General features: G+C 34.0%; 1 protein-coding gene across 1 annotated transcript; it reads left to right on the top strand.

Annotated features, from left to right (window-relative positions):
• The first annotated feature begins 178 nt into the window (after positions 1-178).
• Positions 179-25,428, top strand: LOC115889101 (zinc finger MIZ domain-containing protein 1). The gene is made up of 14 exons (XM_030909023.1): positions 179-533; positions 3,807-3,992; positions 17,421-17,734; positions 18,025-18,207; positions 18,310-18,633; positions 18,692-18,886; positions 18,950-19,296; positions 19,377-19,553; positions 19,612-19,754; positions 19,814-19,949; positions 20,013-20,208; positions 20,296-20,438; positions 20,582-20,869; positions 22,183-25,428. Exons 1-14 carry the CDS (start codon positions 511-513, stop codon positions 22,321-22,323), a joined length of 2,796 nt encoding a protein of 931 aa, XP_030764883.1. The 5' UTR covers positions 179-510; the 3' UTR covers positions 22,324-25,428.
• Positions 25,429-27,390: the final 1,962 nt, after the last annotated feature.

The following is a 27,390-nucleotide window of genomic DNA, read 5'->3' as shown; positions in this document are numbered from 1 at the left end:
CGTACGCTTACGGTAGACCTGATTAATTTTAAAGAAACAGGGGGTGGACGATCCGGCAACGTTGCTTGTCGCCTTTGCCAGGCCGCCTCTACGGTTGATATTCCCCTACTTCCCCCACCAGTCGGCGTTTCGGTGCTTACGTGCAGCGAGAAACACTACGACAGAGAAGGTGCTTCGTGCTTCGACTATCGCATCACTCGAAAACTAGAATTCAGTTGCGTGCCGTCTGTAATTGGGAGCGGATCGGTTAGAAATTTCCCAGTTTGAGCGATTATACAGTGACACTTCTTTTAAGTGTATGACAATTTATACACACCACTTTCGGAACAGTACACAGTCAAATTAATTGCGCGTTTCGATCGATAAATACAGTAAAAATCGGGAAGCGAAACAATATTAAGTGCCAATGTAACTGATACAGACTTCGAGATCGACGAAATATCCAAGGATTTTTCTTCCCAAGACTCATTGTGTTGATAAAAACAATTCATTCTTTATGTGTTCTTTCAAATGCTGGGATATACTTCCTATAGGTAATATTCGCCAAAGTGAATTTGAAAATTTTAATTCAAAAGTTGTTTTCTTTAGAAGTCGACTAAAGTCTTGCTTTATTTTGTATTCATCTAAAGAAAAAAACTTTTATAACAATTTATCTTTAATAAAATTATTTCAACTTTTTATTATTAAAAATGTTGTTTTAATGATCGTATCAAACCTCAAAAATTTTCAAAAACAAAGGACTTTAGTGAATGAAAGTGACAAAAAGTGGAAAAAACTGTATATACAAACAGGACTTTTTAACAAACAATAATTGTGATTAAAGTGATATCGTGCCCAAAAACTTGGATAATCAGTGTATTCGAAAACATTCTGAAGATGCCGTGTTGTGGTAAAGTTAGTGAAAAACAAACAGATTAGACTGAAAGCCGCGGTGGAATCTTATCGCACATGTGTATCTATCTTGTTTGACTGTTCATTCTCGTGTTTACCAACAAGGATTTTCGTGTTCGCCGCATTGAGACAATGAGAACAGTGATTGTAAACGGCGTGATAATCGAAATAAACTGTTTAGTGGTCGCGTAAAGTGACGAAGATTTTTGTGGTGAATTCTTGGATACTTATCGCATTTTTGATTTGCTTGGATATTTTTGACAAAATTTGTGGATTCTTAACAGGTTTTGCATGAAGTCGTTTACTTAAATTATTTTGATTAAAGCAAAATATTGATTGATGGTTTATTGTACTAAATTCAGATATTCAAAAAACTGATATTTTCTGTAGTATAAATCTTTTATCACTTAAAAAGTCTAAGTGAAATATCAAGTCCAACTAAAAACTCTAATAGACCACTTTTAACAGGACTCCAATATTACAGACTCGAAAAATAACTAATAAAAAAATATTATTGAATTTCAAAACTGACAGAATAAAAATTATACACTCGAAATAGTTTTATTATTCACTCAAATTTTATCAAAAAGTGCATCTGTATATAAACAGAATCTTCAAAAAATAGATGAGGTCATTGACTTTTGATGTCTCTGAATATTCGAAATACTATTTCAGAATTCTCTAACAAAGATTGAATTAAGCACACTGAATAAAATAAGATGGAAACTAATACCAATTTGAAAATATGATTTATTGTCCAAAAAGACATAGCTGATATCCAGTTTTTGAATTATTAGATTCTATTTAAAACTCGTTCGATCCAGTTAGGAATGTCACGAAAAATGCTCTTGGCATTAATTTCAGATGCAATGCTATTTTCGCGTAATATTTGCTCATTCACTTAGCAACAATAATCTCCGCGGATATTAACTAAATCAGGAATGCGCGCGTACGTTATCATTATCGTCTCATTCATGACTCGAACCTTTTGTTAATGCGTTGTATAAACCGTCTGTTTTTTTCTGGCTAGGGTCACTTAAACACTAAATTAAATCCAGTAGATACCTACCTAATCATTAGCCTGTAATTAATTCATTAGAGTTTTAAATACATGGGATTGTTGTTTACGACTCAATCAATTACTTTCTTGTCAGACCTTATGTTAATGGATTGTACAAACCAAACATCACTTTTTTCTGGCTGTAGTAATTTTAACAGTAAATAGGATCCAGTAGATATCTAATCATTGGGTAATGAATTCATTAGAGTTTCAAATGCTTAAGATGTTTACGGCTCAATCAATTACTTTCTTTTGGAAATTAATTAAGCTGGCTGGCTCGCTAAATTAAGCAAAAGCTCATCCGATGGCTGAGAATTGTTTCGCTCCGCTATTTATATACCTTCGACCTCAGGCGACGTTGCCGCTAATTCCAAGATTTTCTTCAGATTATTTTGGTTAAAAGATTTATTAAGATAAATTAAACTATCTCATCGTTTAAATTTGCTTATGAGTAGGTTTTTTTCGATAGAGTTTTTAGTTCGATGTTAAAAATTAAAAAGTTAAATTAAATTTTTAAATTTTTGTGAATAAAATACTATTAAGTTTATACTAGCTACCTATAATTTTGAAATCTTAACAGAAATTATATTTTCAGAATATTTTGGCGGTTGTAGTATATTAAACACACTATAATTATCTCTCAAGACGTTGTAAATAAAATAATAATGATTTGAAAGATGTTTTCGTAACCGGTAATGCAGTCTATTAAAAAAAGGCCTTAATGTAATTCAATTAATCATGATATTAACCGAGTACAAAACTATATTTTTTACTTGAGGGATCTGTAAAGAAATTATTTAAGCAGTAGAAGAATTAGCTTTAGTTGAATGGGCTTATTGATACAATTAATTATATTTTTTGACCTCAAAATTTAATAACATTTTGAGTAAAATTCATTCATAAAATACGAACAATGCAAACAATCTATAAGAGACAAATAAAAAGATTTTTGCACAAAAATATTATTACAGCTATTTTTTTAATCATAGTGTTGATATATAATTGACACTGTAACAAACAAACTTGACAAAATTTACACTCGTGAAATTTCTGGTATTTTAAAAAACTCTGAGATACATTTATTTCTAAAACCATCAATAGTAATTTCAGAAAGAAGTACGTGTAGTCTAATTTTAAAGATTTTCTCTAATATCAATAGCACTAAATTCGAACATAACTATTTTTATACGATTTTTTCTATACTATTGTGATTCATATCTTTTATAATTGAATTGTAATAATTATGATAATTTTGATGATAAACTTCAAAGTATTATTAAAACAATATAAAAATTATTGTAATTAAAAAAGAACTGTAGTTAACATATTCGCGACAGTTCGGATTTACAATCATGAGTATAATGATAAATGACAATTTTTCTAACTTCTTAATACCTGTGCGAAATAGAGAGCAAGTATTAGCTTAAGTATAATACATTATATTATAAAGATTTATAAAATGAGCATTTATACAAATAGTAAGACTAAATACAGTGGAGATATATATTAAAAATACCAGAAGGCCCAAAATGCGTGTAAAAAAGATAACTGCAAAATGTACTTATTTTTTTGTTATATACGATAAGTACGAATCCACAGACACAACTTTTCAGACCTTTTATAAAGATTTGATTCCAAATTACCAAAATTAATGTTTTGTTTATATCTCTACTCTAAACCATTCCTTCTGTGTCAAAAATATTGACAGTGGCCTGTTAAAGAATCCCATTCACCTGATTTATTTACTTTGTAGTAATCGTTGAAATTATTAGCCGCAAAATAATTCTAAAATTCTGGTTAATTAGTAGAAAAATCACTCAAAGACGTTGGCTAAGAGGGTGTTTGTTTATTGCAGGGACTGGTCTCCGGGTGGACTCAACACCCAGCAGCAGTTGTCCGTCGTGACCACCGTGTGGGGAGTCACCACGTCCACGCAGTCGGGCCCCCACGGGGCGTACGCAGGGGGCCCTGCTCCCCAGCCCTTCTCCAAAGGGGGACAACCCAACGGCTACGGTGGACAAAACAATTTTAGAGGACATGGGTAAGTTGACAGTTACTTTTTAACCGCACAAAAAAATGGAGCTTAAATTTATAGCGATAGAGAGTCTATTTGTTGATGGAATGTTCTCGAAAATCGTATAAATCGAAGATTTAACCTAATAATATGTCAGTGGCAGACATGAGTACAAAAGCTTTTCAAAAGAGAAGTGTCTGCATGCAAAAATCCTAATTTTATTGTAGATTTAACAAAAAAAAATATTTGATTTCAAGTTATCAAATATTCGATTAGACTATGGAGGATAGAGGTAAAGAGAATTATCTTCGTGTATTGAAGAATGGTCATCAAACCACCGGGAACACTTTACGGTGGCGCTGCTGTAGTAAAAATTCTACATTTGAAAGAAGCGCCAAGAATTTTTAGAATAGGAAGTAATTAAAAAGAGATAGTTAAATATGCGATTTCTGAAGGCGAGTGTTGCCTCTCTTTTTTATAGTCACCAACCCTCAGGGTTTTGTTCGGATGCTACAAATTAAATTACCACAGATGCACATTTTCAACTCAATATTCAACATTTTTGGGGCTGCCTAATGCACAATCGAAAATTTTCAAGGAACAACCCTCAGACTAATATTACATTATAAATTACTACAAATAAGCCACTCTTGAATTGTATAGGTCTAATTGTGAATGGAATGTTCTCGAAAATCGTGTTAATCGCAGACTTTACCTAATATGTCAGGGGCAGGACATGGGTACAAAACTTTTCAAAAGAGAAGACTCTGCATGCAGAAAACTCTATTGTAAATGTGCATAGTATATCAAATCTTCGTTAATAAATATTATTAAGTATTTATATCTAATATTTAATGGTTTAGATAATTCTGATAATGTTTTCTCAAAAACACCTTTCTTGCTTCTGATCCAGCTGTCAGAAAAAAAAACAATAATGCAAAGGTCACCTTAAACGATCTTGATACGCCACTGTCGTTACCACCCAAACGATCGTCAAACCATCTGCAACCGGTCTATTCCCGAAAGGAAAAAAACGAGCACGTGCATCTTGAGAGATATAGACAGGCCTCTTTTCGAAATCATCGTCTTCGCATTCCGTCTCTCTTCTGCTGCTCCTTTTTACCTAGATTTCTAAGAAAGCGCCCGGTTCTCTGACAGGCGGACTGGCCCATGTGCCCTTCTTCCGAAAGCTACAATGGAGGTACCTCCGAGAACGGTACCAAGCCGGGGGTTTACAAGCCGACCATTGTCAAAACAATCGTCATGAACTGAGCCGCTGCCTCAATGAAGGACGGTGGCAAGGCGTTTAAGAGGGTGCTAAGTAATGCTGGTGCGGTTTACAAAGTACGAACAGATGTTCATGTTGGTTTATCAGTCAAATTTAAACAATTTGCTAACTGCTACGTCAAAATTTCATATAAATATTGAATATAGGTTTCCTACTGTAACTAATTTCCATTAAAAGAGTTTAATGTTTATTTTTTTAATAAAAATTAGATGCCACGAATTACAACAGAGCCATATAGAATATTTAGCAGGGGGATTAATAACCGCGACCTTACAGATCTATCGTGTGTTCCCATTTCTTGAGTTATAGCTGGTTAGTATATCTCAGTCGTGGAGACCTGGACCCTCAAGGCAAAAACTATGAACCGACTAGAGGCCTTTGAGATGTGGATATTTCGAAGATTGCTCAGGATTCCTTGGACTGATCGCGTGAGAAATGACGAAGTTCTGCGACGTATGGGAACGGAAAGAATGTTGCTTCAAATAGTTAAAAAACGGAAAACAGCTTACTTGGGCCACATATTTAGAAACACCAAATATCAATTCCTGAAACTGATTATGGAGATATGATATTATGATATAAGATTGAAGGAAAACGTGGCATCGGAAGAAAGAAGTATTCTTGGCTTAAGAACATCAGAGACTGGACTGGTCTCGATGCCCATTCACTCTTTAGAGTCGCCCAAGATCGAGACGAATTTGCCAGAATTGTCGCCAACATTCATTAAATGAATACGGCACACTAAGAAGAAGAAGTATATCTCACCATACAATCTCAGTTCTTTGACAAAAGCCAGTATCTGAGACGGCTCCATAGAAGCCAGCTCTCCATCTTCGACATCAGCCGAAGTTTATGGCACGAACGGTTGTCGTCTCGGTGCACTCAGTGATAAGGTGTTCTGATGTTTCCCCATTTTCCCCACAGAACCTGCATTCGGCGTTGTTTCTCAGCTTTGATCTACTGAGTTGTTTGTTAAGGAGACAGTGTCCTGGTAGAACCCCGTGACAATCCGAAGATTGTTCTTACTTAAATCAAGGAAAATCTTTGATTTTTCTCGGTCGTAAGTTTTGAGGAACTTTTTCGATACTTAATTTAAATTAATTAAAAAAGGACACGTCAAAACTAGAAAAATCACGTGATTTCTACCATAACAGGTTACACTATTCGAACAGATGCATGTTTTTAAAGATTACCACTTTTTAATCAACAAAAAATTCCTCGTTTGGAAGACATAAATTTAAAAGACCATATCTAATAGTAATGTAATTTGATGGATTTTTAGCTAGCTTAGAAGTCAACACTAATAAACTTACAAACAAACGGAGTGAAACATCACAGATCATCTTTTGTTAAATCAACACCACACCCATTGGTCAGAGCCTAGAGATTTTCATCCAATTAATTATTAAAGTAACCACAATTTTTTTCTAAAATAAAAATGCAGAAGTTATCGTGGTACAATCTTACAGATGAATGAGTTTTTAAGTTTGAATAACTAGAACTCATATTGTATAATTTGTTGTAGCTTAGTAGAGTAACAAAACAAACAGAAAAAGACAGTCCAAAGAAAGTTTCATTTAACAGATTCACCAAACCAAATTATTAAAAAACTACTAAAAATTTAACTAATAAAGTAACTATTAAAAAATCGTTAATTAGTTAATCAGCATTTGTTTACGCCTCCTGTTTTAATCGTATGGTTGCGTATAGCCGCCCATACTAAAATATGTTAATAAAAAGTTGGTAGGCAGTTCTTTTAGTTTCAATTATCTCAAAAACTGCGACTTTGACTGATTTTGATGTTATAACAAATTTTGTTGCAAATATTATTCCTACTCTTAAATTGAAAACCGCGTTTCGCTAGCTACTGTAATTTTGGAGTTACGATTTTTTAAAATTTTTAACCCCCTCCCATACCCCTTTACCAACCCCCCACACCCACCAAAAACTAATGGCCAGATTCTTGGGTGCCACAGTATTTTTGTGCGAAATTTGGTTAAAATCGGTTTAGCGGTTTTTGAGTTATCGTGTTACAGACAGACGGACAGACACATACACCATGAAAATATTTTGTATTTAGATCATTTATGACCCAAATAACTCGTTTTGAGTGAAATTAAAAAAACTTTTTTTGCCGATCTTAATAGCCTACCAAACCTGTTGGTATGGTCGGCTAAAAAGATAGGAAAGAAAGAAACAACGAAAAATTAAATAACCAAACACCATTACCATAGCTGATATTTATATAGAATAAGAAAAGCCAAAATATTTGTCAAGAACAGCTTGTTCTTAAAACCCTATTGACAAAACATCAAGTCAAAGTCACAAAACAAATCCTTTCGGCGACACTAAGCGAAACTAACAAAAAAAAACATCTACTTTTCCACGCTTTAACGACTATTCAATTTACCGAAGTTAAATCTCTATTTACCGGGAAACAGTCATATTTCAATCTACTGGTAAACAAGGCGCGGTGTGCAGAAAGACGACGTTTCGGCGCTTTTTACAGTCGTCCTCCTCTCGGTCACAACACGCCGTTTACGTCCTAAATTGGGGAGGCCGTAAAACTTTTTACTACCTGCTTGTAAATCACCGCGCGGGCCTAACCGATAATAAGGGAATGATTTCGGAATAGAAAGATGTGGAAGAGAATCGGAGAAAGAATGAGAACGGAGCTGCATTTTGTAGCGACCGACCCACGGCGGGGTACCGTGAGAAAGAAAAAGACGGTACGACGTGACAAAAGGTGCGTTTTGACAAGTTTCCGAACTGAAAAATTTTCGGCGGCTCGAAACGCGGAGCGTTATGGGCGTTTCGATGTCGGTTTTGTGGGAAAGGATCGACAGGACCTTTTTGTATTGTTGTTTCGATAAATGTGCGTACAGACTTGATACAAAACATCTCAAAACCACATTCTCCTATATTCATTTTTTACTTCACGCTATGTGAACTTGTTCACTTCAAGCAGTAATGAATCTAGATCATCTCAAATTTTTGATTTGATTTTTAGATCGTAGATTATATCGGAGAGGGGAAGTTAATCACCGCGACCTTATAGATCTATTATATCCCCCTTTCTTGAATTATAACGCGTCATACACCTCAGGGTTTTGAGAAAAGCCAGTATCTGAAAAGGTTTTAGGTTAGTTCTCCATCTCCGATATCAGTCGTACCAATGTTTATAGCACGAATGATTGTCATCTCGGTGCACTCAGTGATGAGGCGTTCTGCTGTTTCCCCATTTTCCCCACTGAATCTACATTCGCCGTTGTTTCTTAGCTTCAATCTACTGAGATGTTTATTGATGAGACAGTCTTCTTTTAAAAACCCCGTGACAAACCGAAGATTGTTCTTACTTAAATCAAGGAAAATCTTTGATTTTTCTCGGTCGTAAATCCTGAGAGACCATTGGAGGTTATGGATGGAGTGTTCCAGGTTCTTGGGGTCTGCTTTAAGTTAGTTTCCACTTGGAAAGTAGAACGGTTCTGATCCAGTTAGTACTAGCTCCTTTTCTAGCTAGATCGTTTGCTTTTTCATTACCTTCTATCCTTTGGTATGCTGGCACCCAGGCTAGACTTAGGCAACGCTTTATTTTCTTTGCCTAATTTGTTCAGCTTCTCTTTAACCAACTTCGAATTAATGGTTACTGAGTTAATCGCTCTTAAGGCTGCTTGACTATCGGGTAAGATGGCTATTTCCTCTATTCCTACAGTCCGAATTTAAGATAAATTGTACGCATCTTTCGATCTGGATAATTAATGTGTAACATAATGACCTAGAAAAAAAAGCTTGAAAAATACAATATAATTATGTACTAAAAAAGATAAGAAGTGGATTGATACATTTCTGGACCACAAAAACTAGACAATCTAAATTAAAATATTATGATGAAATACAATAGCAATATTTAATAAATCTTTAGGATTTTATATTTGTCTTCAATTCTCATCCCTTTAGCTTTATAATATCATTGTTAGTAGTTCCTGAATTTGTCTGCCCAATCACTAGAATCATTCAAATTCAAATACATATTATTAAAATAAAAATAAGTGTATTTCTCACTAAAAATAAAACTCTTAAGAAAAATTACAATTTTAGCGATTTACTAACTACTCGACAAACTGTCACCCTGTATATTATCATTTGTTCAATTGGTTCTCTATCCAGTTTAGCATAATTAACATGTATCTTTTATCATTTCATTTATTTCTCAAACAAGAAAAAGTAAAAAAAAATAATTTGATGACATTCTTATTGATTTTGTTTTCAACACTTTTATATACATATTTATCAGCACACACAATCAATCAATCTTCGACTACTTTTCTAAACTTTATCAACTCAATTCAATCAAAATACCAATTTCTCGTCACTCCTATCCTGCTATAAAGCACAAGCTTATTCTGCGAGAGAACTAAAAGAAAAAACAATACTCATCGCCTGTGACTCAGGAAGTAGAATATTCACAAGGGGTGAACGTCGAACCCGCGTAACGCGTATAGGGGTGAAGGGCGTATAATAATATACATCGAGGGATGATTTTGTGCGAACGTAGATTGAGTAGGCAGCCGTATGGCCGCCGTTTTATATGAGGGGTAAATTTGAATTGTGACGACTGCAAAGCAGTCAAAGTCGTATTGAGAATTTAGTCATTCCCTATAGGCGAAAGGGGTTGTATTTTGTCATAAAATTAATTAATACTAGAGAGATATAGATGGGATACTGTGATAATGTTTACTTACTTTAGTTAGCTTACGTTAAAGTCTTGTGTTAGAAAATATTTCTGTATTAATATTTTTCTTTTAGTTTTCATAATTTGTAAAGATACGATTCACACTTAGTAGTTTTTTAATATTGAATTTAATAAAATCGGTTGTATCTATATATTTTCTTAATAACAATAAATTGTTAACGAAGATATTTGTTAATTTATATTGTTGTCTGTGCTAGAAAATACAGTAGTATATTCAGAATGGTTGAGAAATGACAATATGTAGATGATAATTTTAGCGAAGACAATCTCTAGATATCATTTAGTAATAATTGACATAAATCTTGTCAAAAATTAACACTAATTATAGGAAGATTAAATAAAAATACAACGTTTCCGAACACAAATAAATTTCCAAAAAAATATATTTTCGAATTTTAAACTAAACCATTTAAAACCATTTTTACTCAATATAAAAATAAATTACAACCATATTAAGTCCAACTTGCAGTAAGTGCCATAAACAAGAGTACAGGAAAAGTGAACGTCGACTAGAGCTTGACCTCGCCAAAATTATCATCAGTTGTAATTCCCCAGTCGTCTTAGACGACATTTTTTTTCGATCGCATGCTACAAGAAAAATATATTTATTTCGAAGTACATCTTAGTTTCAACATATTGTATATACAATTTGGATTTAAGCGACTACCAACAGAAGATTATCATTATTTTCATGAAAAGAAAAAACAAAAAAAGCAAAAACCAAAATTATCATCAGTTGTAATTCCCCAGTCGTCTTAGACGACATTTTTTTTCGATCGCATGCTACAAGAAAAATATATTTATTTCGAAGTACATCTTAGTTTCAACATATTGTATATACAATTTGGATTTAAGCGACTACCAACAGAAGATTATCATTATTTTCATGAAAAGAAAAAACAAAAAAAGCAGAAAATTCAGAAAGAGAAAAAAATTAAAAATCTATTTATAATGTTTAACATCTCAATCCTTTGATTACAATACACTGTCATATAATTCTCACACAATAAATAAAACGGTCTTTCTTTATTAATAACCAACTTCCTCTTCAATCGACTGTTTATTTGTCTTTGGTAATTAAAGCGTGAAAGAATACACGCGGTGGCGTCTTGAAACCGGAATGATAGCTATCGTTAGTTCCAACAGAGAACCATCCCCCATATGTTAATGGCTAATTATGGTCGCTTCCGCGGTAGTTTCCACACCATAAAATCCCATGTGCCGACCCTCGAAACACCCAGAAAGACACAAGATACTTTTTTTTGAAACGCACCCACGGTGGAATGCTCTAATAGACCATCGAAGTCAATAGACCAAGCAAGACTCATATTACGCACTCATTATAAATATATGAGACCTTTTTTATATTAAATGCGTTCGTTATGTTTAAACTAAACCGAATTTCTTGTTTCATATCTCTTTGGTGTAATATACAGTGTCGCTTTTATGTATGGAAACGTTAAATTATTAGGTAAATTATATATTTGGCGAGTAATAAATTTATGTATACAGGGTCGGTCATAAAGTCGTGGCACATAAAAGTTTCATTTTTTTATAGTATGTATATTATAGCATATTTTAATTCTTCCTTCAATTCTAAGCAAAAATCGAAATACACACGATGTACCTCAAACCAACCGTTTCCGAGTTATTGACTTTGAACATATCACTTAAACAAATTGATTTAATTAATTTCGATATATTCAGTTTCATTTAATGATGCCATTCTGCCGAAACTGTGATACCGTTGTAATGGAGTTTTAAATGCCTATTAGCTATTAGTAAATTTAAGTATACAGCGTCGGTCATAAAGTTGTGGCACATCAAAGTTTATTTTTTTTAAATGAAACCCCCTGTATATTATTGCATATTTCAATTCTTTTTTTTTAATTTTAAGCAATAATCGTAATACGCTATGTAAACAAATTGAAGAATTGAAATGTTAAACGAAAATGTTGTAATTTCCAGACTTATTAATAATTAAATTAATAATAATCTCATTTTATACATCTATAAATGCTAACTTGAGAACTAATATCAAATATTATTAAGTATCACAGTTTCGGCAGAATGGCATCGTTAAATGAAACTGAGCATATCGAAATTAATTTTAAAAAACTGTTTGAGTGATATTTTCAAAAGTCAATAACTCGGAAACGGTTGGTTTGAGGTACATTATGTTTATTTCGACTTTTGCTTAGAATCGAAGGAAGAATCGAAATATGCTATAACATACAGGGGGTTCCATTTAAAAAAATGAAACTTTGATGTGCCACGACTTTATGACCGACCCTGTATACCTAAATTTACTACTCGCTAATAGATATTTAAAAATCTTATAACTTTTGTATTTAACTTTTTGCGGTACCTCCTGTATTTTACCTAATAATCGACCGTTTCCCTACATAACAGCGACCCTGTATAATAGTAACTTTAGACTGCTCTACGTGTTTTAACGTCTAATCTCTCACACAAAATCAAAGCAGGCCGTGCTATTTCCCAAGCTCAGGTATTTCCGGCTGAGCCGATGTTGGCCTTTTTTGACCAATTAGAAATAAGGCCCTTCAGGTTTTTCAAAACCTTCTGCGCCTTTGAAATATTGTCGATCGTGTCCTACAAAAAAAATACAGGGTCGTGTGTTCACTAAAAGTCACTAAAAGTTCACTAAAAGTCAGAGTTGTAACCTCCCTCCCTATAAAGAATTATGCTAAATACATTTAGAATATAAATCACATTAATAATAATTTGTTTTAAATATTTGTTCGTAAATTTTCAGTTCAATATGTTCTCACTTGACTACTTTTCAAATACATACTTGCGTTGAAGAGTCATCACTTCAAATCTTCACAGTAAACAATACCATTCTAGTGTATACTTATCCACAATAAAAAAAACATGTTTTGGATTTTTGACATTCATACGTATAATGCTTGACTATAAAGTTTCAAGAACGACTAAATAAACCAGATATATTGTGTAAAGATTGCTCCAAATTTTCACTATTAGTCGAGGTATAAAGAAATATTTTATAGATTTGATTTAAAAGGTGTCCTTTAAAAAAATTACTTGATTTAAGAAAAAGTACTCAACTCAGATATCTACTAACAATTTTTATCATAAATATTTACATATAGATGTAGATGTAAAGTTAAGTCGTTTTGGCTAGTAGCCCTTCATTACTTCTACCTGTTAGATCTCTTAAATTGTTCAGTGACCTCAAGCTTATAAGAATATAAGGCTTATTTATGACTGGCTTCCTCGTCTCATTGGACCCCAAATTTACCTTTTGAACACTGGACTGTTTTTTTCAAAAGCTCTTCATTTGTTACTTTTTCCAATTCTCATTTTCTTCCTGCAAGTGGTTTTTAATAATTTGAACGGAAGGTTTAGTCATAGAAATTCGGTTATAAATTTGATTGAAAATATAGTCACAGTCTTGCTCTTGCAAATTCTTTCTTTTTTTAGAATAATCCTATTGTTTTACGAAACAAAAACAAACTTATTATCAAAGGATAAAATGCACGCCACTGATAGGCACTGTAGTCGGGGGAGTTAAGTAAGGGGTGGTGGCGGTCGGCGTCGTCTAAAAGAAGGGATGTTCGGCAAGAAGGGGGCGGATTGTCGATAAAACGAGGACTTTGCCGGTCACGATGCGGAAAGGAAAGAGACAAAACTAGGAATGTGTTCGCAATATCGATATCGGTATTCATGTTATTTCTGTTACAAGGTAATATCACCATCTCGCTTCTTAAAAAGTAGCGAGAAGTTACTTTTTTATGAACCTGTTTGGTGTGTCACATCATCGAACAGCTAATTTCTTTGACTTGTTGTTTTCCTTCCAATCCTTCGATATGTATTTGTAATATTATTGCTAGTATTTTCGTTTCACAGAGATTCCCCATTGCTGCTTTTGAAATTCTCACCCTGTATAAATTGTGTAAGCATAATATCTGTATCTAAAATTATACCACCAAACAAAAAAGAAATTAAAAACCAAACCAAGAAATTATATACCCATATCTGTACTATGGATAAATTCAATACTTTTGTATACCAGGTGCGTCTCAAAACCACCATAACTTTTTTTTATTTGTTTTTTCAGGTAAAAAAACAGATTTGGTATGTTAGTATAGGACAAAAATTAGGATCGATTGACATAGTCAATTGTTTTTGGTCACTTCCTGTTAAAATGCCTACAACTTTTGATTATTAAATGACATCCTCGGTATTTTTGAATTAGGAAAATTTGGAAAATGACACTCTGAACAGAATAACAACTTTTGACATTTTCGCATAAGGTTTATTTGAAATTGCAATTGACTCGAAATGTGTGTGGTAGTAAATTATTCGTAACAAATGCTTTTTCCAAATATGGTAATGAGCCACCCTTGTTCCATTTGAAAAAAATTAGATATGATTAAAAATACGATTTGGGCATCTTTTAACCGGCCAGGGTAAGACGCTAAAAACTCCTTAAAATTAGACGATAAAATTTTTTTTCCAAGGCTCCTTGATTAAAAATTAGTGTTTCTAACACAGCCATGGCACTCTAGATTGAAATTTAAAATACAATTTTGTTTTAACCGAAAAATTGACATATGATATCTCATTCTATTCAGAATGCTATTTTCTATAGAATTAAAAATATACCGAGAGTGCCATTTAAAAATCAAAAGTTGTAATAATTTCCGGTGAAACAGGAAGTGACCGAAAACAATTGAATACGTCAATCAATCCTAATTTATGTCATATTCTAACATACCAAATCCCATTTTTTTAAATGAAAAAAAATAAAAAATTTATAGGAGTGAGCCACTTTTGAGATACACCCGGTATACACATATTTGTACTATGGATAAATGTAATATTTTTTATATATGTTTAAACATTGTTATCTTTTGTTTTCGTCTGGGAGCTTTTCTAAATAACATCCAATTAGCAAATAACAAACATGAATTTGATTTTTTTACTACAAATAATAATATGTCTAACAATTCCATCCACAAAAGAAGATAATGCATCATACGAATTAAGAAAGAAACGTATAATGATAAAAAATTCATACAATAATCCACCCAGTTTAGATGAAAGAGGTATCTTCTTTGGTAAAAGACACATTGAGATGAACTTCGCTAAAACGTATTATTCCATTTCAACTTACCTGGAAACTAATAGGCCTCTCCGAAGTCTACTAGACTAGTCTAAGTAAACATCGATATTTATTTTCCCTCTATTCGATATATCTTATCGAACTTATTCTGTATTTTCCCATCCCTAAATGGAATCGACCTCGAAGTTTTCGAGCTGGTTTGAGGGCAGAGAGATGGCAAGATGCTACGTTTACTGTTCGTGGAAATGGAGGGATGAAAATGGGAGTGAAATAGAGAAGTAGATAGGGGGCGGGGAGGAGGGAGGTCAGGGTGAGGTTGCAGACGACGAGGTTTGTGCGGAAAAAAGTTATCGTATTTTATATAAGGAAAAAAACTGATAACAGTGACAGCTGTCTTTTACTTGGCCTTCAATCAGTTTTTCTATTGACGATATAAGGTTGAAAATTGAAAAAATATAAAAATATGAAAAAATGGATAGGAAAATTGAACTCCTGAATAATGATGTTATGGCACTAAAAACTCTAAATAATTAATTCATTAATTACAAAAAATCGAGAGTTGTAAGTCTATACAAACAATTATCATCAAGTTTTCCAAAATATTTTGAAAAGCTAGAAGTAAAATTATCCCAGGTTATTATTTGCTTTTCTATTTTTAAAAAATGCATCGAAATTCACTGATACCACTTCAAAAATTCACAACAATTGAATAGAATGTCATAACGAATGCGTACCAGCATCCAGTTTTTTACGTCTCTTCGGTTGTAACAATTTAATAATAGAAAAACACACAATGAAGAGAAAAACTATCCCACAGTATCGGTCTCGTCGCCAAACAAAAAACCGTGGACCAAAGTTAACGTTAAAAACCAACTAAATACAGCGGTGCGACAATAGAAAACAACTGTGGGGTCGAGATTTTTTAATACCGACGAGTTTGGATATTCAGAGTCGACGCTGAGTTTTTTAATCGATATTTCCTTGTGTTCACTATGAATATGTATCAATAAAATTAATTTAAGCTTAATTGTTAAATATCTAGATACAAATTTGTTTATTAAAAACCGAAAATAATATAATGTTTAATATCCATTTCACTCTCTAAAAGAGTAATAATAAAGTGGCCAGTGGGCATTTTTTTCCTTTAAGGAAAATGTGTCCTAGGTGACGTCGTTGTTACGTTCTTGTGAGGTAACGGTTACGTTACGTTCTCAAAGACGTCCTGGTAACGTAACAACGACGTCACATTTCCCTTAAGAGTCAATTTCACTAGTCCGAAAAAGTAATAAAATAAGCGTTCGGCATTTAACGTTTATGTAAAACTGGCTAAGTGTTTTTACACAAATGAAGAAGGAAATTAAAGATAAAGGATTATACTATATCCGTATTGTAGCACATTTTTAGACAACTTCTTAATTTTTAAGATTTTGATGGTCAAACATCAACAAAATATTCCTTATGTTTGAACTAAATTTTCTCGAAAATAAAGACATAATTTAAAATTCCGTTACAATATGGAAATAGATTGAAGTTTTGTGTTTACATTGATGAATTGATTTGAATTTATATGGTTTTGTGACATATTGCTCGCTATTTTATGGCAAATGCTGAAGCTCTGCAAACCTTAATCAAAGCACGTGTATGGAATTTTGGGTATGGCTTAACACGACAGGATCGGGCTAAGCCTTAGGCAGATTTCTGAAATATAACATATATTTCCTTCGGCCACACACCCGCTTTACCCTAAAAGCGTAATAGACTCTTATGTAGGAATAAAGAAAAACTAAATACAAATATAAATATTTTAACCAGTAAAGAATCAACATTATATTTTTATTTGTTTTTCTTTTTAAAAAAAACAAAAAAAAACGGAATAAGAAAATATAGAAAATTAAAAAATTAAATAGAGGCAGAATTGTTAATCACACTAATTAATTTTATTAAATTGGTCAGTAGAATGTTTAGCAAATTTTCAAACATATCGACGCACACTCTAATTCTGGCAACTCGTCGTCGATAGAACACATTCGAATGTTCGTGGGGAACGACACCCAATAGATGGGAAAAAATGGCCTCTCTTTTTCTCCTTTCATTTACCTAAACCGGTGGTGGGTAAAACGCTGCTGCAACTCTAAATAACAATCGCTGAAAGAGGGTGATCGCCAATTGTCAACGTATGTACGTAGTGCGCACAGAACAAAGACCTTCTGCCAAATGTGGGAAACATAATAGCGGCGACGTATTTGTACGACTGCATAGCGCACCTGAAAAATTCTAACGTTATTTTTTCACGTTTTGTTTCAGACTAAGCAGTTATGGTCCGGGTCCGAATGGTATGAACCAGCCCGATCCTACAGGAGGCGGCGGTTATCCTAGTCAGGGAAACGCTCTGTCTACTGCGGCCATGGTGGCAGCGGCTACGGCTACCGCCACAGCGACAGCCAGTGTGGTGGCTTTACAGGACAATTCTCAGTTCGCTAATCAGCAGTACAACCAGAGCTACCAGCAACGAATGATGTCGATGAACGGCATGGGAAACCCCATGGGCATGAACGGCATGAATAGCATGAACCAGATGAGCGCCATGCACGGGATGAACGGAATGGGCAATATGGGAGGTAAGATATTCTTCCAAATTTAAAATCATATTAATTTAATATAATAGCTCCCGTGTATAGCGTTTAACGCCTTGATAGTAGCAAGGTACAGCTTGCCATGCTAGAGCCGTTCGGTATACAAAGAAGGTAATGTGGCTAGCACTACGCTTCAACCGCCTATTATTACTTCAGGATTGTGAATTCCAAGTACTCACTACTCACCCACAGTCTTTACAATGCTAGACAAGAGCTGTGCCTCTACGCCACCGGGCACCTTTAAAATCATATTAATTTAAATTTCTTAATTGCAGGAATGGGTCCTAAAATGGGTATGCCAATTCAAGGCCCTGGAGGAGCCACATCTAATACCATGTATCCTAATAGAAGAATGGCACCTTATCCGTCACCTGCCATGCACATGACGCAGAAAAGGGCGGGGCAAAGCTATCCTAATGGGCCTTGCCCGACTATAGGAAATCCTAACATGGGTCCAGGTATTTAACCTTTTTAAAAACTCAATTAAGATTTAAAAAATATACATAAAATATAATTACCAATTTTTCGAATTGTTTAACTAATAGTAACTTTGTTTATAGGCAATATGGGTAATCCGACTATAGGCTCAATGGGCCCTAGTATGGGTCCTAATCCTATGAATCCCAACTTCAATCCGAATGGTCAATATGCAAGTTATGGAACGAGGCAGCCTAATTTCAACCAGTATCCTACCCAGCAAAGCCTGGGACCTACCGGAAACTTCGGACCAGGTCCTGGAACTATGGGGCCAGTATCAAATCCTAGACAACTACGGGGAGCCACACCTCCCTACACTAACCAAGGGCAGTATTTTAACGGTTCCATGAACCAATTTCCTACCAACAATTCTGGTCAGTTTAGTATGAGCAGCACGGGGCATAACGGTACGCATTAAAACATTATGATATTTTTTTATGAAGCTATAATAAATTTTCTTTTCAGTTCAAGGACAGTACACCTCATCCAGTCAGTTCCAACAAGACGTGGCTATGCGCAACAATATGAACTACCAGCATAGTCCTATCCCTGGAAACCCAACACCTCCACTTACTCCCGCTAGCAGTATTCCACCCTACATCAGTCCTAATCCAGATGTAAAGCCTAATTTTAGTGACTTGAAACCTCCACTACCACAAAGTGAGTAATACAAATTTTAAAAAAATAATAAACATATTACTCAACAAAAATATTTTATTTTAGAAGAGGAAGAGTTAAGATTGACGTTTCCCGTTAGAGATGGTATAATTTTGCCGCCATTCCGTTTAGAGCATAACCTAGCAGTCAGTAATCACGTTTTCCAACTGAAGCCCACGGTTCACCAAACGCTCATGTGGCGATCAGATCTGGAACTCCAGTTGAAATGCTTCCACCACGAAGACAGGCAAATGAACACTAATTGGCCTACTAGCGTGCAGGTTTCTGTAAACGCCACCCCACTGGTTATCGACAGAGGGGAAAATAAGACTTCTCATAAACCCCTCTATCTTAAGGATGTTTGTCAACCAGGCAGAAATACCATTCAGATCACTGTAGCTGCTTGTTGTTGTGTAAGTAACCTTAAAAATTTTATTATTTTGTTAACTTAATGCAAGTAAATAATTTTCATATATTTTTTCTCTTTTTTTAGTCGCATTTGTTTGTATTGCAATTAGTACATAGGCCTAGTGTAAGATCTGTTTTACAAGGCCTTTTGAGAAAACGACTGTTAACCGCTGAACACTGCATCGCCAAAATCAAAAGAAACTTTAACAGCACAGGAACAGGTCAAAATGACAGGGAAGCTGTGGAGCAAACAGCTCTCAAGGTAATATATCCATTTTATATTTCAATAAAAAGATACTCAACAAAGAAATATGTTCTAGGTGTCGCTTAAGTGTCCAATAACGTTCAAACGAATAGTATTACCAGCTAGGGGCCATGAATGTAAACACATACAATGTTTTGACTTGGAAAGCTATCTGCAGCTGAATTGTGAAAGAGGTTCATGGAGGTGTCCAGTGTGCAAGTATGTGTTAAATTTAAAATTAATCATAAAATATCGAAGCTAACATTTTTTCTAAACAGTAAACCAGCACAACTGGAAGGACTTGAAGTAGATCAATACATGTGGGGCATCTTGAACACTGTGAATCCAAATGAGGTGGAGGATGTAACTATTGACAGTCAAGCTAATTGGAAGGCAGCTAAGACTGGTATTAAGGTAGGTTAAATCTATTTGTACAAAGTTAAAATAATATAGTAATACTATTAAATACTATTGCAGCTTGAAGATGAAGGAAATGAATCTTGTGCATCAAAACGCATGAACAAAGCAATGTCACCTGGAAGCATGACATTACCAACAATGAACAATTGGGATATGTCACAGGCAATGTCTCCATACCTACCGCCCGATATGAATAGTATTGCCAGCGGGTCAATGATTAATGGACCCCCAACATACAGTGGAGGCTCTAGAGGTAAGTGTTTGTTAAATGTAGTGCATAAAATTATCAAACTTGTATTATAAAATTCTTGAATTTGTATTAATTTTATTATTCTTATAGGAAGTGGAATGGACTCCACAAATATGGGTACATACACCAGTTCTGGTGAGTACCTCGGAGGAAGCGGACCTCTATCTCATTTGAGCGAAAGCGTCAACTCTTTGGATCCCCTAAATGCTATGGAAAAGAGCCTAAACGAACAGGTATTTATATTGCTTAACATAATTTAATTATATACAAATTGAGTTGAATATATTTTTTCTTGTTTCTAATTTATCTCGGATATTTTACCTTCATTCTAGAGTAATTATAGACGTGTAATTACAAAATTATAATTTCTTTATAGATGCCGCACACCCCGCATACGCCACACACCCCTCACACGCCGCACACACCTGGAGGTGGCACTCCGGGTAGCGCGCACACTCCGGGCGGTACCACGGGGCCGCCCAGCGTTCCACCACCAAACTCCGACAGTTACAATAACAGTAGTAACGGTGGTAACAACGGCAGCAATTCCGGAAACTCCGGTAACGGAAACGGCGATTCGTCGATTCCGGAAATACCCAGCGACTTAAACTTTGACCCCGCAGCTGTCATTGACGGAGAAGGGACGGGGCAAGAGGCTTTGAATGTAAGTATTCTCAACATATATTTAAAAAATTCTCTAAACATTCATTAGACAAATATCATTAAATACAGCTGTTGTGCAGACAACAGTAACGCTCCAAATATGACATTTCTTTATCTGAACTAACACTTAAGAAACGAGAATAAGCTGGATTCTTGGACCAACAGCATAAATCTAGTAGATATACTGCTTCTTACAAACGACTTTGAACTATACAATATGGGAAACATCCAGCATACCCATAACAACAAGACTAATTAAGTAATTTGCCCAATAACAAAAAGTTTTGAACTGTGCACTAAATTGATAACTTGCAAGGTACATCAGTAACTAAATCTGACTAACGAGTCAAAGTATATTTTAGCAGATGTCATCCAAAAAGGACAGGAAATTCAGTTCGGTATTGTTTCTCTATTAAAATGACAAAAAATTACTCTTACTTCCCTGGCCAGACAATGCATAAAATTAATTCACTTTATGTGCAAGATACCTAGTTACTATAAAGTACCATACCATAACGTGGTATACTGATGCTTCCAAAACCAAAGCTGGAACAGGGATAGGAGTATTTGGGTCGAAATCTAAATACTCCGACCTAAATAATAATACTAAATACTCTAAATACATTGGTCACCTACCCCAGCATCCTTCAGGCAAAAATTACACTATCGAGAGATACGTAAAATTTATGTTAGATAGGAACTACCGGAAACAAGAAATAGCGATCAACTCAGTACCTATTTGGTCAAAGAATACCTACAAAGTTGGTCAAAGAATACATAGCTGAACAAATTGCTTGAACAAATTAGGCAAAGAAAATAAAAAGTCTTCCTACTAACATGTTAGCCCACCAAGGACTCCATCAAAAACCTGGAATGGGAATCATCCAACGCTCTAAGACATTCAAAGAAATTTCTCAGGATCTACCATCAAGAAAAATCAGAGATTTTCCTTGATTTAAGTAAGAACAGTCTTCGGATTGTCACGGGGTTTTTAACAGGACACTGTCTCCCCAATGAACCAAAACTAAACATCAGTAGATTGAAGTTAAGAACAACAGCGAATGCAGATTCTGTGGGAAAAATGGGAAAACACCAGAACTTTCCCCTTCCCATACAATCTACAATCTACCTAGTTACTAGAGACTTCAGACTATCGACACACAAGTCCATGTGAGAGATCGCCTACACTCTGTGCAAAACATGGCCCCATAATAATAAACGTGTAATAGTTATTATCAACAATCGAAATTAAAAAAATTAATTTGTTCCAAAAAAAAGATGAAATTTTTCTAATACGTTTTTCTTCTATTCCAGCTCCTTCCCGACAGCGTGGATCCCATGGAACTGCTCTCCTACCTCGATCCGCCGGATCTCAACACGCCGCCATCTAGCGGCAGCAGTTCGGGCCACAACAATACGTCAGCCAACGACGACATTCTGGCTCTATTCGAATGAAATCAGTACAGTTCCTGTCAGCTCATTAGTGAGTGTGAATTCTAAGTGTGATATCGCTACATAATACGAGAGAATGGGCGAGAAAAAAGACAAAATAAGCGAGAATAATAGAAAGAGAAAGCACATTCTGTACGCATATGCAGAATCTCTAGGTACATATGCGTGTGCTGCGGAAATTACAACGCCCGCTATATAAAAATATTCGAGACTAGATCGGATTTTGTAAAAAATAGTGGCGCGAGTCTTTCTACTCATCCTGTTTGGTACAGGATAAAGACGTGTTTTGTCTTTAACGTTTAAGATTATTTAAAACTGAAATTATTCTAAAGAGAAAATCGCTCTGTATATTATTGTAAATAAGGAGATGAGTATTTTGGCGGGGAAAATGGTTTTAAGCGGCTTTCTTTTCGGTCTTCTTCAGGGCAAAGTTTTACAATCAAAATATTATAGCGATAAATTTTTGTTTTTTAGAGAACATTGTATATACATGCCATATTGGTGTAAATATTATTTTTAAACTTGACTATATCGTTGTTAAGTGTAGTTTAATTCTCTAAAGTATGCAATAGGTCAATTGTCGCAAACCAATTCTTAAAAATATTAAGTAATTTATTATTACAGCTACGGTTTTTTATATTTATTATATTAAGTACCAGTATAGTAACAAGAACCGAAACTGGCTTGTGACAATTATATCACCTATTCACTCTTTAAGTAATCTACTGCAACAAACAACTGAATTAAGTATAAAGCATTCAAAGTAATGTTTTTATGATTTTCATTTAATTATGAAGAATACTGAAAAAAAAGGGATAAAACATAATTTCTACACAGGCGGCCAGTTTAGAAAAAATGATAGTATTATAACAGGGGTCACTCGTAAAGTTAATTTTCTTTTTCATGGAAATATCAGTAGCTTTATTAAAGTTAGTGGTGACGTTACTTGCGACTCTTGAATTTCATTTCTCTAAAACCTATATACTAGAACTAATAAATAAGAAAATCGGCTCAAACAAAATTACAAAGAAAGTTATCACTCATAGCTCATAACACCTTAGGGTCATATTTGTATAAAAGATATTTGTATCAAAAAGTAATTGCTGAAAACCTTTACCTAGAAAAAGCATCGTCACGGCTAGCTTCGATAAAACCACTATAATAATCATAGCAAATGTTCTTGTATTTTCTTAGTTAATTAAATTTTTGTTTTATTTGGATGTACATTACTGAAATCATTATTAGATAGGGGACCCCTTATACAGAGTTTCTAGTAGTTCAGAATTTGAACCAACCAAAATTTCTAGATATTACCATTTAATTATCGATGTTGCATTACATAGGCTTAAAAATAATATGTTAACAAACATACTGTGTGTAAGTTTCGTGAACCTTTTTAAAAGTTTAATTTCGAAGTCGTAGACCCTAAGGTCAAAATTATAAACAAGTAGAGGTTGAAGAGTATTGTTACTAGTATCAAATTAGGTATTTGAGTTACTACACATGGTGATAATATTGATTAAAACAGCAAAAGGGATGTGATTTGTGTAGTGTTGCATTACGTAGATACGGTCAATTCAAAGCTAATATAAAATCAAATAAGTTTCTAGAATGTATATTAAATGACAACCAGTCATGTTAGATTTTATAACAATGACTATGAGGAATGTTAAGGAATAGTTTTAAAAGATAAATTAAAAAATACACAATATTTTTTACGCATAAAAAAATAAATGTGAGATTTGCTAAACAGCAAAATAACAAGTAAAGTTAAGAAAAAATATATCAAGTAATGTAACATTATATATACATCCTACTAAATTGCGTGACAGATTTTTAGCTAACTTTCAAAGTTGATGAAACATTTTTTCTCTTAGTTATAACGTCATAATATGAAAATGGTGGCATTTGGTAGAGTAATTGAAAATGGTATCCACAAATAGTAGAATCTGTGTCTTAATAATACTATAATGATAATATTTTATACCGTGTGGTGCCTCGGAACACAGTACATAAAAAATCTCATGTAAATTTTGAAAAGGTCAAATATCTCCCCAGATGATTTTGTGCAAAAGTTGTATTAAACTTTTTTGAAGAGGCGTTAATTTGGGAATAATTCAAGAAATAATCGAAAGATTTGTAACTCAAGAAACTTTATTATTAGACAACTATACCAGTTAATAAAATGTCCAAATAATCCGCTATTCCAAGCCAACGAAAGATCAGAGACCTGGCAGGCCAATTAATATTGTGATGAACCCATGACGTCCGAAAAATAGTGATGTGGTCTTTTTCTGTTGCCTTCCCCAGCAGACGGGAACTAGTATTTTTGTTTTCTTAAACACACGAAGAATATTTAAATCATTGTTTTCTTCCTCTTCATTATTTTTATCTTCACTTTAGCAATTGTCAATACTAAATGTAGCATTTGCTTAATGCCATGCCTTTGTATCAAATCTCTGGATTATACTTTGAACTGTTGATTTTTAATGTCTGTCCGGTAATGTCTGTCCGGAAACTGAGCTGCGAATATATCTAACTCATCAGGGATACTATTTCCAGCAAAATGCCATTTACCCATCGTGACTTTTTTTTGACAGTGATAAAATCACATTTTTGCTGGTATTTTATTGTAGCTTTCTCTGGGCCGTATTATGAAATTTTAGTATTTTGAAGGTAGATTTTTGCAAATAACATTTAAATGCCGATTCCAAATGAAACGAAATTCTAGACGAAAGTACAAATTTAACGCCTCTTCAAAAAAGTCTGATACAACTATGGCATAAAATTATCTGGGAAGATAATATTCGACATATTTAAAATTTAAATGGGATTTCCTTTGTTCCGTGTTCCGATGTACCACACGGTATATCAAATTTTAATAGTGACATGATTTTTCAGGTCCCGTATTCATTTCGGTAATATGATTCAGGCTTGTGTTTTGGCACCCCACTCGTTAATCACACTGTGAAAGTCACATCAGATCAAACTGTGAAAATCAAATTGTGAAATAAATAATTTCGGATTTGTTGTAATCATGTCCCAATATACAGGGTGGTCCGAACTGTATTCCGGAAACTTCGGCAGCATATTCTGCAGATAAAAATAAGTAAAAAAGTTCGTATAAATGTATGTCCTAAAATGCTTAGTTTCAGAGATACAGGGTGTACAAGTTTAATTTTTATTTCGATTTTTTTCAAATAATTTCTGAAGTAGAGTCAATATTTGAATGAAAATTGGTGTCTGCAAGTTTTTTGACATGAGAAATTTGATTTTGATGTTAATATGGCTCCTACTAGTAGAAGGCGCCACCTACATGTTTTTTAACCGGTTTGAAGAGTAATAACTTTTTGTCCGTACCTGTATAAAACTACTGAGTAAAAAAATATACATTTGCGACGTTTTTTACGTAGAAAAGGTCTCTTGGTAAAAATCGGTACGAGTAATGGTTTTCGAGATATTTGAAATCGAAATTATTAATACCTGTCATCATTGACATTAATTAACATGTTGACTAAATAGTTATTAACTGAAATCATAAACTTGAAATATTTTTCTGCCAAAAGTTCAACAGAAACTGTTTTATCGTCATTTTTTGCAGAAAAAATTATAATTAATTTAAAAAAAAATAAAAATTTTCAAATTTATTATTTCAGTGAAATAACTATCTACTCAACGTGTGTTTATTTTTCGTCAATAATTACATGTATTGACTATTTCCATTCTAAATATCTTAAGAACGGTTGCTCGTAGCGATTTTTACAAAGAGATATTTTTTACATAAAAAGTCACAGAGATGTTATTTTTTTCGCTCGGTAGTTTTATACAGGTACGGACAACAAGTTATTACGCTTCAAAACAGTTAAAACACATGTAGGTGGCGCCCTCTACTAGTAGGAGTCATATTGACATCAAAATAAAATTTCTCATGTCAAAAAACTCCCAGACACCAATTTTCATCCAAATATTGACGTTACTTCAGAAATTATTTAGAAAAGATCGAAATAAAAATGAAACTTCTACGCCCTGTATCTCTGAAACTAAGCATTTTAGGACCTACATTTATACGAACTTTTTTATTTATTTTTATCTGCAGAATATGCTACCGAAGTTTCCGGAATACAATTCGGACCACCCTGTATTTGCCTATCCCATCCCCGTTATAAAAGGCACAGCCCTTTTTTGTCGCCTATTGAACGAATTTCCGTACATAACAAGCTTGAAACAAAGATACTTATACCCCGCTGGCAAGCGAACCTTTAGGTCGGCGTTTACATGTATAGGAGTGAGTCGTTATGGCAATCTAGTAAGTCGGAGTAAGCAAAAATACGAAGTATTTATTACATAACTACTTAATCTGACGCTAGATTCCATGCGCTTGGGAAAATACTCGCCTTCTGTCTTTATTCAGTACATCTTATTTTACTAAGCATGTTGGCCGTACTCTTCGTACACATGAAAACCGGCACCCAAGACCAGAAATGCCGACCCTTAGTATATCTTCCTTGCTTCAAAAAGATATGTAATTAATTCAGTTTGACAGTAATTTTTATATTATTCTCCCCACAAAACTTCCCTGACTTTATGGTATTTTTAGTTACCATTTTCATATCTTGTTTAATATTTTTGAAAATAATTTTTACTAGGGTTTTTTGCGATATTTTATCAGTTCTGTAAGTAATTAAAAAAGTGTCACGTAATTTACCTATGTAAAATTAAAAGTGCAAAAATATGATGACCGCGTAATATGTTAGAGATTACTTAAGACGGTGTTGCCGGTTCTTTGGCGACACGTACCTTTACGTAAATTCGTCACAACTGATGTTACGTAATCTGTATAGAACTCTGCGAACTGTGATATTTTAATATAATTATAAGTACATTCTAACCTAATATTATATTAATCGACATTATATAGGTACATTTTTTTCCTTCTCGGTGTAGAATTACACAGTATATTTAGCGAAAACGAAACAAATCCTACTAAGTAATATTTGATCGAGGCCTCGTTTATTGTAGATTTTTCAGATTTTGATTTCAATGTGATAAAAAAATATATTTTGGTAAAAA

The sequence above is a fragment of the Sitophilus oryzae genome, unplaced genomic scaffold (genome assembly GCF_002938485.1).
Source record: "Sitophilus oryzae breed Bouriz unplaced genomic scaffold, Soryzae_2.0 scaffold_1171_pilon_pilon, whole genome shotgun sequence".
Taxonomy (NCBI): domain Eukaryota; kingdom Metazoa; phylum Arthropoda; class Insecta; order Coleoptera; family Curculionidae; genus Sitophilus; species Sitophilus oryzae.
This window is presented reverse-complemented; position numbering and strand designations above follow the sequence as displayed.

Bases quoted from the DNA above. Each gene is read 5' to 3' on its own strand.
- LOC115889101 (XM_030909023.1), top strand. From the start codon at position 511: ATGCTGGGATATACTTCCTATAG. The intron at 19,297-19,376 runs GTAAGTAACCTT...CTCTTTTTTTAG, and splicing joins CTGTAGCTGCTTGTTGTTGT to TCGCATTTGTTTGTATTGCA. The intron at 19,755-19,813 runs GTATGTGTTAAA...TTTTCTAAACAG, and splicing joins TGGAGGTGTCCAGTGTGCAA to TAAACCAGCACAACTGGAAG.